This window comes from Gavialis gangeticus, unplaced genomic scaffold (assembly GCF_001723915.1).
Source record: "Gavialis gangeticus isolate Ggan-Ray unplaced genomic scaffold, GavGan_comp1, whole genome shotgun sequence".
Taxonomy (NCBI): Eukaryota; Metazoa; Chordata; order Crocodylia; family Gavialidae; genus Gavialis; species Gavialis gangeticus.
The window spans coordinates 65,766,812-65,783,543 of NW_017728994.1; the positions used below are offsets into that span (position 1 = coordinate 65,766,812).

The 16,732-nt window shown below is 43.9% G+C and overlaps 1 protein-coding gene across 3 annotated transcripts in view; it reads left to right on the plus strand.

Moving 5' to 3' along the window:
* Positions 1-16,732, plus strand: part of ACADSB (acyl-CoA dehydrogenase, short/branched chain) — a 48,320-nt gene that overhangs the window by 13,849 nt on the left and 17,739 nt on the right. For 2 of the 3 annotated variants that reach the window (XM_019502957.1, XM_019502958.1), the window contains exons 2-3: positions 11,874-12,030; positions 16,305-16,405. In XM_019502957.1, the coding sequence (XP_019358502.1) occupies positions 11,874-12,030; positions 16,305-16,405 (258 nt within the window). Of the gene's footprint in view, positions 1-3,965; positions 4,002-11,873; positions 12,031-16,304; positions 16,406-16,732 lie in introns of those variants that run through there. The other variant, XM_019502956.1, reaches the window with a different exon arrangement.

The window sequence follows — 16,732 nt, forward strand, 5'->3', positions numbered from 1 at the left end:
TCATTTCCTCCCAGCGCATGGAGCACGTGGAAGTTCTGGCCCCTACTTGGCCAGTGGGCAGCAGCACAGCTCCTGGCCAGAGTCTGAATGATAGCATGGATACAGAAGTAAGACTTGGGTTGATAAAATCAGGCCATGGAATCTGCCACCAGTTCTCTGAAGCTGAGATGTGGGTTTTCTGGAAAATTTTAAATCAGAAAAATGTCCAATGCCCTAAAGAATGCATGATCTGATTTAACATGTTTATTTGATGTATATTTAGTAAACAGAACTAAAAAAGTACCGTCATGTTAATTTTATGTCCCACTAGCCACAAGTATTTGAACTGAAATATTTGATTAGGAAAAAAATTAAATACAGCACACTTAATGTGGTTTAAATGTTATATTCAAACAAATTCAAAGCTTTTTGTGGAAAGAAATTATTTTTATTGGAATACTTGTGAAAATGTAAAGACAATACACAATAGCATGTAATTCCCTTACATTGTTTGTTTAAGTGTAAGGGAAAAAAACAAAGGTACTGAAAACAGTTGACACTAATTTTAGCACACCCAAAGCGCTGCGCATGATATGCTGTGGCTGTCCACTCATCTACTTCAGCAGAGTTTAACTCTCTTCCACTGAGGTCATTGCGGCATCTCTGGTTGCACTGTCACTATCTGTAGAATCACTTGCACTTCATTGTTACTAATGAATTTTATGAAACAATGAATTTTTCGAAATGGAAAATTTCCCATGGAAAAATAAAGCACTGGAAAATTTTCCGCCCCACATCTCTGCTCTGAAGTGATCTGGTAAAATCACTGTTTAATCACTGTGTAAAGTTCTGTAATAATTGCCTTCCTTCTAGGATGGAAGTATGAGGATAGGGTTATGCCCAGCACAGAAATATTACCAGCAGTCAGTAGAAGAAGATGAGACCGTAACCCCACCTAACCCCTGCTCAGTGATTCAAGCAACACTGTCAATTTTCAGTTCACACTTCCTAATACAGTTCGTTTAGTTCCAGATTTTCCTTGGTTGGAATCAAAATGCAGGGGAGGTGAGGTTGCTTTGGGAGAACCTGTAACTATGTCTACATTATGACAGGTTGGATTTGATTCAATTCAAATTAATTTAAATTGTGATTCAAATTACGATTTACATCACAAGTCAGGAAGCCTCAGTGTAATAATTGTTTTCTGCAAAAAGTGCATTCTTGTTGTTTGATATTCTTTATTCATTTAACCACTTAAAACTTTACGCCTTTAGAGAAAGGTAAGGGCTTGACTGTAGCAACGAACCTTCAGAGAGACAAGAGGGTTGATGGGTAGGTAATCAATGCATTCTGTTATCTCTCGTCTCCATATCCTGCTGTTAACAAGGATGTTGTAAAAATCCACAGTTTGAAAACTGAAACTAAGCATCACAGAGATGCTTAATGGGATCTTCTAGACTGAGTCCCATTGGGTAGAGTGGTTTTCTTTAATCTTTACTAATGTATAGAGGAGCCTCTGCGAACCTCATAAGATTGGGTCACTAATATAGTCCATGGCCTGTTGTGACCCATTTATAAAACTTTTCTAAAAAGGTTACATGAATATATTGTCTCAAATACTATATAAGTTATAATCCCTATTCCATGATGATATCTTTGACTTTCAGCATCTTAATTTAAAACTATATTTATATAGGTTTATTTTTTTAAAGCATCTCTACAAAAATACGATTATCTAAAAAAATCTGATTTAAATTAAAAAATCAGATTTTTTTTTTAAATTAATGATTTTTATCCACCCTGAATTATGAGCACTTTGCTGCTATAATATACAGGTATTCCTATTTCAGTTAAGTGCCTCTAATGTAGATACATCTCTACTAGCAAAGCTAAGTTGTGTACTGGTTTAGTAGACCATTCTTCATAAGTAAATAAGGGATTGGTCTGTGGTCTCGTCTACACAAGAAAGTTTTAACAATGAAACCTGTACTATGTTGGCATAATGCCTTTGCTCATGGCTTTTGAGCTGTGCTACCCAGGGTCAGTATATCTTAGGAAATACTTCTCTTTGTGCTAACTCATCTTTGATACCTAAGCCTTAGCAGGGTAGCCTGCTGCTAAGAAACTTTCAGGTGAGCCACATGCTGTAGCCTCTGCTTACCAGGGCATGTCCAGATGAGCGGACACATGCAGGCATTTGCTGTGCTACTGATTTGCAGCACGGCAGGTGTTTTGACACTGGGAAATCCTGGTGTTAAAAAAACCCATGCCTGAAAAAAGCAGGGTGGCCCATGTGGCAGCAGCATGTGTTGCCTGAAACTGGAGCCTGGCTAGCCAGAGCCACAGTCCAACTCCCAACCAGGCTCTGCATGCTGGCTTGCCTCTGCTGGAGCCCTGGGAAGACTCCAGGTAAGCCTTCTGGGGCTGGCCAAGGTGCTGGGCCCAGCCTCCCCTACCCCACGCTGTGGCACAAGGCAAGTTGCCCCACATGTGTGCATAGGCATGCCCCAGGGATAAGTAGCAGTATCACAACTATGTGCCATTGCTATTTGTCCCCAGGGAAACGCACCTGTGCACTCGTCTGGAGAAGCCTATGTAGGAAATATGCTGGACATCCTCAGCCTATGAGGAAAAAGGTAGCGCAATCTCAGCTGCAGAACTGTGGCTGGAATAAAAAATGTCTATTTAGACCCTCCAAAAGAAATGCAAAAGCTTGGGGTACAGCTGAGGTGAAGGTTGGAGGAAAGAGAAGGCACTGTGACAGTCCTAGGTGAAGAAAATGTGGGTCTGTCCCTTCCTCCTCCTCTGGAAAGGAGAGTGGAGAGCAGAGCATTTTGGGACCCTGAGGAGGAAGCATTGCATGTAACTGCATGGTGCTACATGTGACTGTACAGCTATTACATGTGGCACTGCAAAACATAGTGCTACAGAGAAGTTCCTGTTTCATGCAGGAACATTATTTTTTAGCACTTGCACCATTTCTGTGATGGCACGTTTGTATTTCTCTTTTTTCTTTCTTTTTCTTAGCAATACAAGGGCATATATAATGCTGTGAATGTTACATCCCTCCCCAGCAGTTGCTTTCTCTGGACCTTTGGCCCTGTCCTGAGCACTGTATCAGCAAAAACTGCCACTGCTTCTGAATTTAAAATGCTTACTGTACTATCCCTACACTTACTACACACATACCTGACAGACTATCCTGATTCTTTAAAGCTACATACTTTGAAAAGTGCCTCCATATACCTACCTGTCCTGAATTAAGGCTCATTCACTTCATATTTTTATGAGCATTTTTGACAAAACTTTAGTGAATCTTCCCACTTATCTTCTCCTGTTCATTCTACTTGTTAATCTAACACCATTGTTTGTCAGTGGCTTTGGCTGAGTTATCTTCATGAGGTGCAAGACTGACTTTGAACAGGAAGAGAAACAAACTGTTAAGGGGAGGATGTGCTTCTGCAACATTTTGAGTCTGAAGCCCACATAACAAGGAACAAGCGTGCACTGGAAAAATGCAAGAACAAAGGAAGGAACAAGAAATGCACCAAGATAGGCGGTTCCTGGACAGCAAATGCAGATGCTACAAAGTCTTATGGCTCAGAACTTCTCCGATTTACACCTCAGCACCCATTTCACTGTTTGCATGATTCTGTCTTGGGGAATGGAAAAGGCACACACCTCTACCAAGATGCCAGCCTATCCTTTCTACTTCATCTCTGTGGTAAATGAGACTTGTTACCAAAATATATACACTGACCTGCAATGTGTGCAGCAGGAGTAGCTACCATCTTGCATGATAGTCTTATGTGGTTTTTAGTTCTTTTTAGAGGTATTTTTTATTGATCAATAAAGATTTATTTTGTCAATATCATTATTTATTTACTTTGTTATAGGGGTGCACTGATAAAGATTTTTTTGGCCGATAATGATAGCTGATTATCAGCCATATAGGCCAACACTGATCCAATAACCAATTTCCAGAAATGCAGCTGGGCAATATGGAGAGCAGCTCCCTGCAGGTAAGTCTGTAGAGAGGAAGGGGCATGGTGGGGGGCAAGTCAAGGACCCCACAGTGAGGGAGGGAGTGGGGCTAGGAGTGCTGCTCAGCCAGCATAGTGAATGGGACCTGGGGCCAGGGCCAGGGCCAGGGCAGGGAGTGGGATGAAGCTGCAGGCGGCTCAGCCAGGGGATCAGCATCCCAACGCTTAAAAATGGCAGTAGGGGCACTTGAACTAGAGCTTGATGAATGAGGTTTAAGTGTAGAGATGAGTTGAATGAATTCAAGTGCTGCCACTGCCATTTTTAAGCATGGGATGCTTTTAACTGGAGTCAGCTGATGGGCAAGGATGGATGCAGGCTACTTGCTGTGGGCTTGGGGCTCCAAGCCCTGCTGCCTTTTCCCTGGGGACCCTGTGCCAGCCACACATCCCCTGCCTCCCTGGCAGCAGGAAGCTTAACTTGCCACCCCCGCTGGGGGTGCCCGGTTGGCACAAGACTCCCGAGGGGAAAAGTAGCAGAGTGGACAGCCCCAAGCCCACAGCAGGTAGCCCACACCCCCAACACCCCATGGATAAGCCTTTCGCAGCTCCGTCCTCCTCCCTATTCTGGTCCTAAGTCCTATTCACCACCCTGGCTGGGCAGTGCCCACTGCCCCACTCCCTCCCTCACCATTGAGGCCTTGTTCTGCACCTCCCCACACACGCACACACACCCCTCCCCTCCCCCACATCCCTTCCCCTTCACAGACTTACCTGCCAGAAGCTGCTCTCCACGCTGCCTGGCTGCATTTCTGGCCACGTGCATGTGTGCAGCTGTGCTCGTACATGCAGCGTCCGGTGGTTGCAGCCAGAAGGCATATTGTATTTATTGGTGAATGTTATCAGTTGCGCCGGTGAAAAAAAACTGATAGCCAATAATGTTAATTTTCCTTTTATCGGTGCTGATCTGATATGCAGGCAATATGTCAGTGCACCTCTACTTTTTTACAAAGCAGCTGTGGGACTCTCATAATTGTTCACTTTTCCCTTCCCCCCCCACCACCACAAAAGTTATGTAAATGTTCTATAGCTTCATTTAAATTTAGGCACAAGCTAATTCAGTTTAGTCATGAAGCTGTGTGAATTAATGTAACAGAGCCTGACTGGCAACTTTCATAGTGGGATCTTGGGGCCTCCTCTCACCGTGCAGCATATCAAGGTGCTTTTTTTTAATATCATTTTGATATTGCCTGGCTTTTCAAACTGGTAGTTAATTTTCTCCTCTCTATATTCTGCTGGTAATGTTTCCCCTTTCATTTTGCAAAACTGGTTTAAAACAATAATAACAATTGGAATATTTGGCTTAATGAGATCCACCCTAGTTGTGAGACATCTTCAGTCCCCCTCAGCCAAACACACATTTAGCAATTATCCTGTGCTTGCTCAGAGCTGGGTCTTAAATCTTCCCAGGTGCTGTTTGCTATGCATGAAACTCCCATGAGCCAGCAAAAGACTGCTTATGTCCCTAAAAGTCGCAGTTGGAATTGCTGTCTCATCTGTGTGAATGTACTCACAAAGGGTAAATGCATCTGTATGCAACTTTTCAACAAGACCTGCATTCCTGAAATTGCATTATGTGTTTTTTCTGGACCATCCTGCAGTACTGACAATGAAATACCTCTGATATCCCTACTTTTATGCAAGCTTGAGGGGAAAAAAACCCACTCCTTTCTGTCTGTGTGCTCAAAAATCGGGGTGTCCATGCTGTCTGTAACTTTATTGGAAGTCCAGTATGTTGAATGCCTCTTCTTCCTGCATGTTGCCCAGTCAAGTACATACATTTAATAACCTTAATTGGACATTGACTGTTCCCCACAATAGATTTTTCTATCAGTCTGAACTGGTTTGCTGTCGGTCAGTGGGTAAGCAAGGGGTACAACTTTCCAGGGCATAACTGTCATCTGATTTATTCCACTGTCAAAGCAGCTTTCCTTTCGGTGTCTTCACTAAAGAGCTTGGGTTACCTCAGTAAGTCATTTAATGGACCAAAGAGACTTATCAGAACTTGAAGCCAAATTCCTGTGATTCCTAGAAAAGAGTGCTGGGATCCCACAAAGTAGTATGCCAAGGGCTGGTGTGGAGCGCTGGCATACCTACGCACAAAGCAGGACTTTTTTGCCAGTACAGTTTCCCTGTAAGGATGCGCTGTACTGGCTAAAAAGCATAGTCTAGGAAAATTGAAGCATTGGCAGTGGAATGCCAGCACAAATATTCTTGGTAAGTCTTTCTAATGCAGCTGTGGATGTGCTATGCTGATAAAAGCACAGTTTGGGGAGTACAGATGCATTGTGCCCTAGGGGGTTCTTCCAGCAGTTTTGTTGGTCAGTTATATTGCATCTCTCCATATCTGACAAAAAAAAAATGCCAGCAGAAATCTGTAGCAAAGACCTAACCTTAGACCTTAGTGATTTTGATTCTTCTTCTTCAGGAGCTGGAAGAGCAAAGATGACTTTTTCCCCTGCATTGCCTTATCTGGGATTGAGGTTTTGAACCCTATATAATTTTTCTGGGATGTTTGCCTTTGAGAAGCTTACTCTAGAGCGGCACACCTACTTTCTCTCATTTTTTAGAGCCAGCGTAGTTCACTTTTCTTGAGGGCCATGTTTGCTACAATCTTAATTTTGTAAAATGAAATTACGTAGGACCTTGTGTGGGTTGGGAGATTTAAGATCTAGTATTTTTAAGAGGCTATCCTTACCTTTATTTTTTTTATTTCTTATTTTCATGTACATTTAATGGTTACATATAGCTTCAATAACAGTTAAAAAATTAAACATTAAATCTTACTCAGAAAGTAATCCTGTAGCCATTTTAATAGCTAGTGATGAATCCAGTTTTAATAGGAACTTTAATAAATAAACAAACAAATCTTTTATATTATGGGGAGTGCTGTATGGATTTTAGTAATTCCACCAACGTTTGAAACTGAAATCTGTTGCTATCATAAATAGTTGGAAGAAGCTAACAGCTTAATTCTTTGAACACAAAGTACTAGATAATTTAACTAGTAGTATCATCTAGCCTCTAATTGTCCGTTAACAATTGCTTTATATCAATCAACCATGCTACCAAAATACCATAACTTAGGGGTTGTCAACTGGGGGTATGTATACCCCTAGGGGTACTTAGGAAGGCCGTAGGGGGTACAGGCAGGTAGGTGGGCAGGGACAGAGTGCACCCCAGGGTGCAGTGGTGGTGTCTGCCCCAGTGTGTTCCCATACGTTGCTTCTTACCCAGCAAAGGGGGAGGAGAAAGGAGAGGGTGAGGGGTGTGCCAGGTGCCACTGGCCCCACACGGCACACTGCAGTGCCTCTCCGCCCCCCACCTCAGCTCACTCTCTGTGTCTGCTTGCTCCCAAGAGGTGGGCCAGGGCAGCAAGGGCAGCGGTGTCCCTCTGTGGGCACACGCACGCTGCCTGGATGGGTGGATGGGGGTGTGGGTCTCGCATGTGGTGTCTGCTGCCGCCACCACCACCATCACCCCACACCACCACTGCTGCCACACCCCACACTGCTTTCTCACAGCTGGTCACACATGCGGCTCCGTGGGCTGGTGATGGGTAGCATGCAGTTGGCCATCTGGCAGCATGTGTGAAGACTGCAGAGGGGCACTACTGCCCTCGCCCCCCCCCCCCAGCTCTCCTCCTGGGAGCTGGCAGAGAGACACCCTCCCTTCCCCACTGCCATTCTCGATCTGGCCCCACCCCACCCTTTCCCCCACACTCACTTACCTGCAGTGTTTCTGCATCTGCTTGTGTGTGTATGTATGTGTCTGTGTCTGCATCTGCACGTGTGTGTCTGCATGTGTGTCTTCTTCTGTGTGTCTGCGTCTTTGTGTGTCTGTGTCTGTCCCCTGCCCCCCCAACCCCCAGTGGAAGCGGGCACTTGTCATCATGCAGCTCTTGGGGCAGTGGGGTGCAGAGTCCAGCCTGCAGCAGCAGCTGCCCCATGCTCAGCTCTGGGGGGCATGTGCCCCCTGGGCCTCCGCCGGAGTGTGCGCAGTGGCAGGAGCTGCACCCCCCCTCCCCACAACTCCTGGATGAACTGCTTTCATGGATCCGTCCTGCAGTCTGCCCTGGCTATGCAGCGCCTGCCCCTGACTCAGCCCCACTCCTTCCCTCCCCCTGCCCCTTAAAAACAAGAGAAAAATATAAAGGGGTACATGAGCTGCAACTTTGAGGCAGAAGGGGTACACTTGTTAAAAATGGTTGAAATCTCTTGCTATATCTTATTCATAGTTTCTATTCTATATAGACTGTGAAGCTTTTTTTATTGCTTTGTATTGCAAATCCACTATGAAACAAGCTGCATCCACAAGCTACCTTGTCCTTTGGTTGTCTGGTGCTTACTTTATTATGTTAATACTAGTGGAATGTTTGTGGCAAAATTTAATTAAAACGCATTATTCCTCTATAAAATAAAGCAACATACTATCTGCAGTGGCCAAATACTGTAGCACAGTGTTGCAATTACAATTACCTCCTGATATAACTGGAGTATATTTTTGGTAGTTAGTGAATGTGAAGCAGAGTGGGGAAGAACTGTCAGAGATGAGAATGTTTGCAGAATTTCTTAATTTCAACCCTTTGCTCTGTATTTTATTTTGTTTTTTGATATTTTTAAATAACCATTCAAGGCAGTGGTCACCAACCAGTGGATCTTGATCCACCAGTAGATCTCAGAGCCTCTTGGAGTCGATCTGAGGCTTGAGTGGGGGGGCTGAGTGCCTGTGTGCATGCACACGTGCCACAACCCAGCAGGTCAGTCCGTGAGGGAGGGACGAGGTAGGGGCTAGATGGAGGCCCCTGCGGTGAGGGACAGTGCTGCAGAGGCAGAAGCAGGGGTAAATTGAGTGGGGCCCTGGCCGGGTGGGACTTACCCGCTGGAGAGGTGCACCCCCAAATAATGTTTATCCCTCTGCCTCAATCTGCCCCCTCCCGACCCTCCCCACAAACTTACCTGCTTTGGGCGGGGGGTCCTGGCAGCACACGGGAGATCTTGAGTTGCTTTTAAATGCCAAAGGTGATCTCCTACTTAAAAAGGTTGGAGACCACTGACTCAAGGCATATCATTACTCAGTTGGAGCTGGCTGTCTCCCACCATTTGATCATCTGAACTCCAGGATTTAGTCTCATTAAATAAAAATGTATCTATATATTGCAGATTGTTTTCTGAAGTGCATTCTGACTCTCCACATTTTAAAAAGCTGAATTATTGCTCCTTTTGAAAAATTACCTGTGAGATCAGAGCTGTCCCATTGCATCAAAATTATTTATTATCTGAAACACAATGCTTTACAACCGGGGCTACTGAATACTGAGAATCAAGTACAAAACGTAAAATACATTTAAGCTTTAGTAAAAACAGAGTATTTGGGTAACAGTCCAAATAGTCGCTAGCTTTTATCTGGTCTGCCAAACGCCGACAGATTCATAATAAGTAAGATTACTGTGAAAAAGTATAATAATAATTAATCCAGTTACATTATTGATTAAGAGATCAGACCCACCAAAATATACAAATATTAATGTGAACATGTTTCTTATACTAACAGCAATGAAAAAATGGACTCTAGCAAGTTGCTTCAATTCAAAAATAATTTGCAGAAAAACTATTTAAATATGATTTACATTCGTGTTTTTTTAGCATTTTTATCAAAATGATACTGCTATGCTGATTAACATAGAGCAGGGGTCTGCAGCCTATGGTCTGCAGGCCTGATACGGCTTGCAGAGCTTTAGGATCTGACCCGTGGCGGTGTGGCTTTGGCGGCATTCAGTGGCTGGGTGCTGTCCTGGCACCGTGTCAGTCAGCTGCCTGGGATTCGGACAGAGGGGAAGCTATCCTTGTGCTGCACCTCAGTCAACTTCCTAGGGCTCCAGTGGAGGGGGACCTCTGCCCTAGGCGATGTGTAGGAGGGACATGGGGGGGGGCACATGCCACCCCTGAGATTGGCTGCGCCAGTGTCTGTGGACAGTCGTCACTTACTGCTTGACACACACACCCCCACCCCCTGCCTGTGCCATGCTGCAGTTGGGTGGTATGGGCTGTGGCAGAGGGGGCGCTTTCACTGTGCCATACTGCTGCTGAGCAGTGGAGAGGTAGCAACAGCAGATGAGTCCTCCAACCCAAGCTGGGTCATTCTGCCCTTCTTCCCCCTGCACTGGAAAACATTGCCAACCCCTGATATAAGCTGCATACAGACATTCATTACTTGATAGCCTGCCCTTTTCCCTACCTGGGAAGTGGGCAGGCTGTCAAGCAGTAGGTGGTAGCTGCTGAAAAGCAGCTGCTGCCATAGACAGCCCCAGGAGGGTTCCTGCCTTGGGAGAACTCCCCTCCTTCTCTCCAGTCAGCTGATTGACAGTCTAGAAACCCTCCTGGCTTCCCCCTGCAAGAGAGTTGCCTCTTCCAGTCTGACCAAAGAAGTGAGGAGGGGAGGGAGACAGCATTCAGCAGCTGTAGTAGGCAGGGTGGATTTGATTTAAATAAAATTGCTTTAAAGCATGATCTAAATGACTGGTCAGAAAGCCTCAATTTAATCACTGTGTTCTACCAAAAATGCATTCTTTGTTTGATATCCTGTATTCATTTAACTTCTTGAAACTTTGCACTGTTAGAGAAAGCTAAGGGCTTGAGTGGGTGTACACAAACTTGCAGAGAGACGATAGGGATAACGGGTGAGTAATAATCAGGTCCGTTATCTCTCATCTCCGTATACTGCTGTTAACAAGGATGTTATCTCTGGAGACAAGAAACTCTCTCTTTGCCTGAAGAAAGGTGATTGTGCCCAAATGCTTGTAAAGAACAATTTTTCCGACTATTTAGATGGTCTAATAAAAGATACCGCATTTACTTAAAGAACTTTGTCTGCCTATGATATCTGAAGACACAAATCCACAGTTTGAGAACTTAAACTAAGCATTACAGAGATGCTTAATGGGATCTTCTAGACTGAGTCCCACTGGCTAGAGTGGTTTTCTTTAATCTTTACTAATCTATAGAGGAGCCTCTGGGAACCCCACAAGGTGGGGCCCCTAATATAGTCCATGGCCTGTTGTGACCTATTTATAAAACTTCTAAAAAGTTCACATAAATATAATGTCCCAAATAGTATATAATTAAAAGTTATAATCCATATTCCATGATGACATCTTTGAGCTTTAATGTATCAGAAATTAAAACTATCTTTATATGGATTTTTTTAAAGCATCTTAAAAAACAGTAAATACAATTAAATAAAAAAATTTGATTTACATTTTAAAAAATCTGATTCTTTTTTTTTTTAAATCATTGATTTTTATCCACCCTGGTAGAAAGGCTCTGGGAGCTGTGACATAGGGACATGGCAGTCTGCCTTCCCTCATGCTGCTCTGGGCTGACCTAAGCAGTGTGCTGTAGGGACATTTTCTTAGAGCAGCAAAGCAGCCTGTCTCACCCTGCACTGCTCTAGGTCAGTTGGAGCACATAGGTGGAAAGGGGGAAGTGGGACTGATGGGTGAAAGAGCCTGTATGTCTGCCCGCTTGTGGTTTTTACTAGGAGAATGGTTATTCTCCCAGTAGAAACTGAATGTGTGAACCTGGCCCTAGAGAAACCTGGCAGAGAGGAAATAGCATGATTAATAAATGTAACTAGTTAAATGGTAAATACATTGCCAGAGCTTCTTCGCTTTAGCTGCTAAAATTTGAAATTAGTAGCACTGGAAATAATGACTTGGGTGTATTTGCTGTTTCAAGTACTGAACAGAGAATAAAAAGCTGTATATGAAAATTGTATATTGCTGTTTATAAATATTTGAACATGTTCTGTACTTCACAACGAGTGTTGCTAACGCTTTCATGTTTTTGTTAATAGCTAAGAAAAAACTTGCCAACATATCTGAATTTTTGGAAGGCTGCTCCTTGTATCTTTAAATCTTCAAAAGCAGAAAATATTCCCAGTCTCACCAGTGAGATGGGGTGTGCTCCCCTTCAGACCTTAACAGAAGAAGAGCAAATGCTGAAAGAAACAGGTACCTATTTTTTTGCGTTATTCAAACTCTTTAAGAGGGAATGTTTTTTATCCAGATGTTAGTGAAAAGTTCAGTGTTAAAAATATTTGTAAAGTAATAGTTTTTTATTATACATAGTTAAATTTGGAGATCGTTGTGTTGATTTTTATTTAAAAATAAATCAAGAACTTGAGTTGAAATTTTGGTTAGGTCTCAAGGGAATGAATTTGGTCTTATTTTGCTACTTTTTCTGTATTCTAAGCTAACAAAATATTCGTCTATTCAGTCTGAACTGTAAACTGTTCAAGAACTTTGACAGAAACAAGGTTGCCTAGTAGTGGCTGTGTTCAGATGTTACATTTCTAGCACTATGTTTGGCCTTGTAGTGCCATAAATATTGCGCATTTCAATATGCCTTCGGCCTATAGCTTTACTAAAATGGTGCAAGTGCTTCAAAAATGGTAGAATCATTGCATAAATATTCCTAGATGAAAAAGAAACTTCTCTATAGTGCTTGGTTTTATAGTGCCACATGTAATGTCTGAATAGTACACTGTCCCCCAGTGCTCACCCTTCCCCCCTGCCTTTGAGTGCTGCATGGGTGCTCAGCTGTCATCAAGGCTGGGAAGCAGGGAGCTGAAATGCAACTTTTCATTTCCCCCTGCACTTGATGGCAAGGCCAACCAACCCCCTATTGCCCTTTGACTGGAAAGCATGCAGCTGGAAGTCTTTGGGGCAACTTCATAGTGCTCCAGCCAGAGGGCTTCGCACATGTTAGCGTACATTTTCGTAACACTTCAAAGTGCTGCAGCACGTAACATTATAGACATGTATGCCTAAACATGGCCAGTGTCATGTCCTTCTAGAACAGAGGCTGGCAGTGTTTTCTGGCAGGGGGATCAGAATGACCCTGTTCACGTTGGAGGGAGGAAGATGTTAGGACCCAAGTACTATTGCTTCTGCCCACCACTTTGTGAGGCAAAAGCCCCCCTCTGCCAGAGCCTGTGCTGCCTGACTGTAGTGGGGCATGGGCAGAGCTTCCCCACTGCTGGAGCCCCAGGTGGCTGACTGCTGTGCAGTGCAGGGAGAGTCCCCGCCTCATTCCCCAGCCAAATGCTGCCAAACCAATGCCTTCACAGGCCAGGTCCAAAGGTGCTGTGGGCTGTAGTTGCTCCACAGGCCATAGGTTGCCACCTCCTGTTCTTGAGTGCAGCTATGCTTTCATCTCTGAAAAATTGAGATATGAAGTTAACGTACATGCCATCCCACAAGGCAACTTTAATTCTGCCTCTGGACCTAGCAATAGCCATTAAGTGTGGTGCGTAGACTGTAGTAGACTCCATACTGCTTAATGATGGTAACAAGTAGTATTCACTTGCATCTACTTTACCAGAGCATGGATAAGAAAAGAGGAAAGAAAGGAAAACAGGCAAGGCAAGAAGAGTGGAGAAGGTGCAAGATAGGTCAGGAAGGTTGCTTAGAGTTCATTTAGTGGTTTTATACCAGTTGGATCTGGTTATGGTTCAGAATGAAGAGATGAATGTTTTGTTAGCCTAGAATAGCTGAATAGCCCCTCTGCAGATGAACTAAGATAAGCACTTGTTTAAAACTTAGCTTTTAAAACTAGGTAATAAGTCCTTTTTCCTAGCCAGTTCACCATCTGTTAATAGGCTTTTCAAGACTTTTGGACTTAGAGAATTTTAAGATTAATTTCTTTCAGATAGGAATAAGATTATTATTTCTTTAGCTGAATGCACATTTTATCATGTTTAATCATTTGCTTGATGTGCCTTATTAGTACTGTTCAGTCATTCATATCTGATTTGTATAATGTTATATTTGCTATTAATTTTTTTTTTTACATTTACTTTCTTGAGTATTTGATTTTTGGTGGGACTGGCTCCTTGAACCTTCCCTTAGTTCAACTGTCCTCTGGGAGTCAAAAGATGCCATAAGTGTAGACATAGTGACAATATGTATTTTGTGTTCCATGTGTGTAAATTCCAGCATCTAGCTGCATATATTCCCATTTGACTTAACTGTGTTATACATTTCAACAGTTTGAACAATGAGGGATTTAGTTGGGAGCAGATTGTCAGAAGTGATCACTGTGGGTGCTGACACAAGTGATATTGTGTCATGAGATCAGCCCCATGAAGTGCTCCACAGCTGTGCTCTTACAGAAGGGCACAGCTGCAGAGCCCTTTGAAAGGGCCCAATCCCATGACAATCTGAACCCTTTTTACAGGAAGGCTCAGATGAAGGTGCTCCAGAACTGAATGCTTCCATTAACTTGTGTCATCACGTGCTGGGAGCAGAATGCAGCCCAGCCCTGCTCCCAAATGGGAGAAGGGGAAGGGAGCAGAGGGAGGACTGTCTGGTATTTGCCCAGCCCAGCCTGGAGGGTAGGGCAGATGGATTGGAGGTTGCGGGGGAGAGGAGTACGTTTGTGACTTCTAGGAGTATGAGGCAGAGAAAGAAGCATCAGGGCAAAGATGGATGTAAGGCCTGTACTGCTGGGGAGAATTTATAGGAGACTCCAGTTAATAAACAGCAACCTTGGGTTTCTTTTCCTTGTTTATGTAGATTTTGTTCAACTAAAATAGTACACACTAGCAAAGTATATAGCCACATTCCCTTAATACAATTTAGGTCTATAATCTCTAAACAACAGCATAAAACCAGATTCCCAAAATTGCACTTTGTGTTCTGACTTGTGACAAGCAAAACTTTCATATGAGAATGACCCTATCATAGATTTCATAGACATTAGGGATAGAAGGGACCTCGCAAGATCATCAGGTCCAGCCCCCTGCCCACAGGGCAGGAAGTCAGCTGGGGTCAAAGGATCCTAGCAAGATAAGCATCCAAATGTTTCTTGAAAGTGTCCAGAGTAGGTGCTTGCAGCACCTCTGGGGGGCATCTATTCCAGGCCCTGGGGACTCAGACAGTAAAGAAGCTTTTCCTTATGTCCAGCCTACAATGGTTTTCCAGGAGTTTGTGACCATTGGACCTTGTCTTCCGTTGGGGTGCCCTAGTGAACAGATGTCCTCCCAGTTTCTAAGCCTAAATAGGCTGTGTGTTATAACTTCAACTTAGGGAGTTGCTTCTTACTGAGACCATAAAAGCTATTGCTGGTAATTAACCAAGACATCCATATTGTTTTTAGCGTGCTGGCTCTTTCTGCTTGGGGCCACACTAGGACATTGTGATGTTTATCTGTGGGATAGGGCTGTGCGAAATGTCTGTTTCATTTTGGTTTCGGATTCAGCATTTCAGAGGGACAGTGATTCATTTCAGTTTCAGATCACTGTCAATTCAGCCAAATCTGTTTCAAAGTTTCGATGCTGTTTTGGTGTTTCAGCCATGGGCTATAATGGGGAATCACTAAAATGCCTATAATTTAGTTATTTCTTGGCTGATTCAGATGAAAATTGCAGGAATGGTAGCCCCTTCTGAGGGCATGAAGCCTGCCAAGTTTCCAGGAGATAGATACAGAGTTTTTTGTGAAACTACACCTCAAAGTGTTCAAAGCAAAACTCGTATCACTTGTCAGCAGCAGCAGCATGCTGTCATCCCACACAGAGATCCCAGGGCCCGCTGTGCCAGACTCCTCCCTGGGGGTGTGAGCCCCCAGATCTGCATGCAGGATGACAACATGTTGCTGGCTGGGGCCAGCGGCAGCACCCGAGTCTGCTCCGCACACCCTGCGCTGAGCACTGGAAAGACTGGTGCTGCCACTGGCCCCAGCCGGCAGAGGTTGCATGCCGTCATCCCGCACACCAGTCTGGGGTCCTGCGCCCACCGGGAGGCTGCAACGCCGTGCCATACTCTTCCCGGGGGGCACAGGCCCCTGGATCTGTGCACATGATGACAGCAGGCTGCCATCCCTCCCCCAGAGCACTGGGATTGGAAGGGACTCAGGGACAGATCTCAGACACTGGCTAGCTACAGATGTCAATGAGAGCAGTCCTTCCCCTCGTCTCTTCCCCCTCCCTCTTCGGAGTTTCTGTTTCCCCACAAGCCAGCCTCTGAAATGTTTTGCATGGTTTCATTTCAGAGCTGTTTTGGAGCCTTCTGTTTCATTTCAGATTCGGTGTTTCGGGCACCAAAATGGGCCAAAACACCTCCAAAACAAAACAGGTGCTGAAATTTCGCACGGCCCTACTGTTGGACATCTTGCATTGGTCACTGAATAATGTAGATGCCCACCTCAAATACTATGTTGCTGACTCAGATACTGCTTCTTAAAGTAGATGGCTAGAATGCTTGTATCTTTTTTTTCTTCATTACAGTGAAAAAATTTGCTCAAGAACGAATTGCCCCTTTTGTAAAAACAATGGATGCTGATGCAAAGATAGAAGAATCTGTACTTCAAGGATTGTTCAAACTAGGGGTCTGCACACTTTTATTTGATTTTAGTTCAATTCTGCTTTTACAGTTGTACATTGATTAAATGTTGTCCTTTTCTGTTATCAAATCCAAATCTGTATTTAGTAAGAACAGCTCTTTTTGAAAGACCATTCTCTGACAAATTTAAATGTCAGGCTTAATTCTGGCATTTGTATTGCAACAATTAAAAACAGTACAGTAGGATCAGTCAGAGTGATGCCTGGCATATATATTGCCAGGTTTGTAACATGCTATATTTCTATCTTGATTTTCATCAGGAGACTATTATCTGGTTAATTTATTGTAGGTACTGTGATAGTAGATCTTGGGG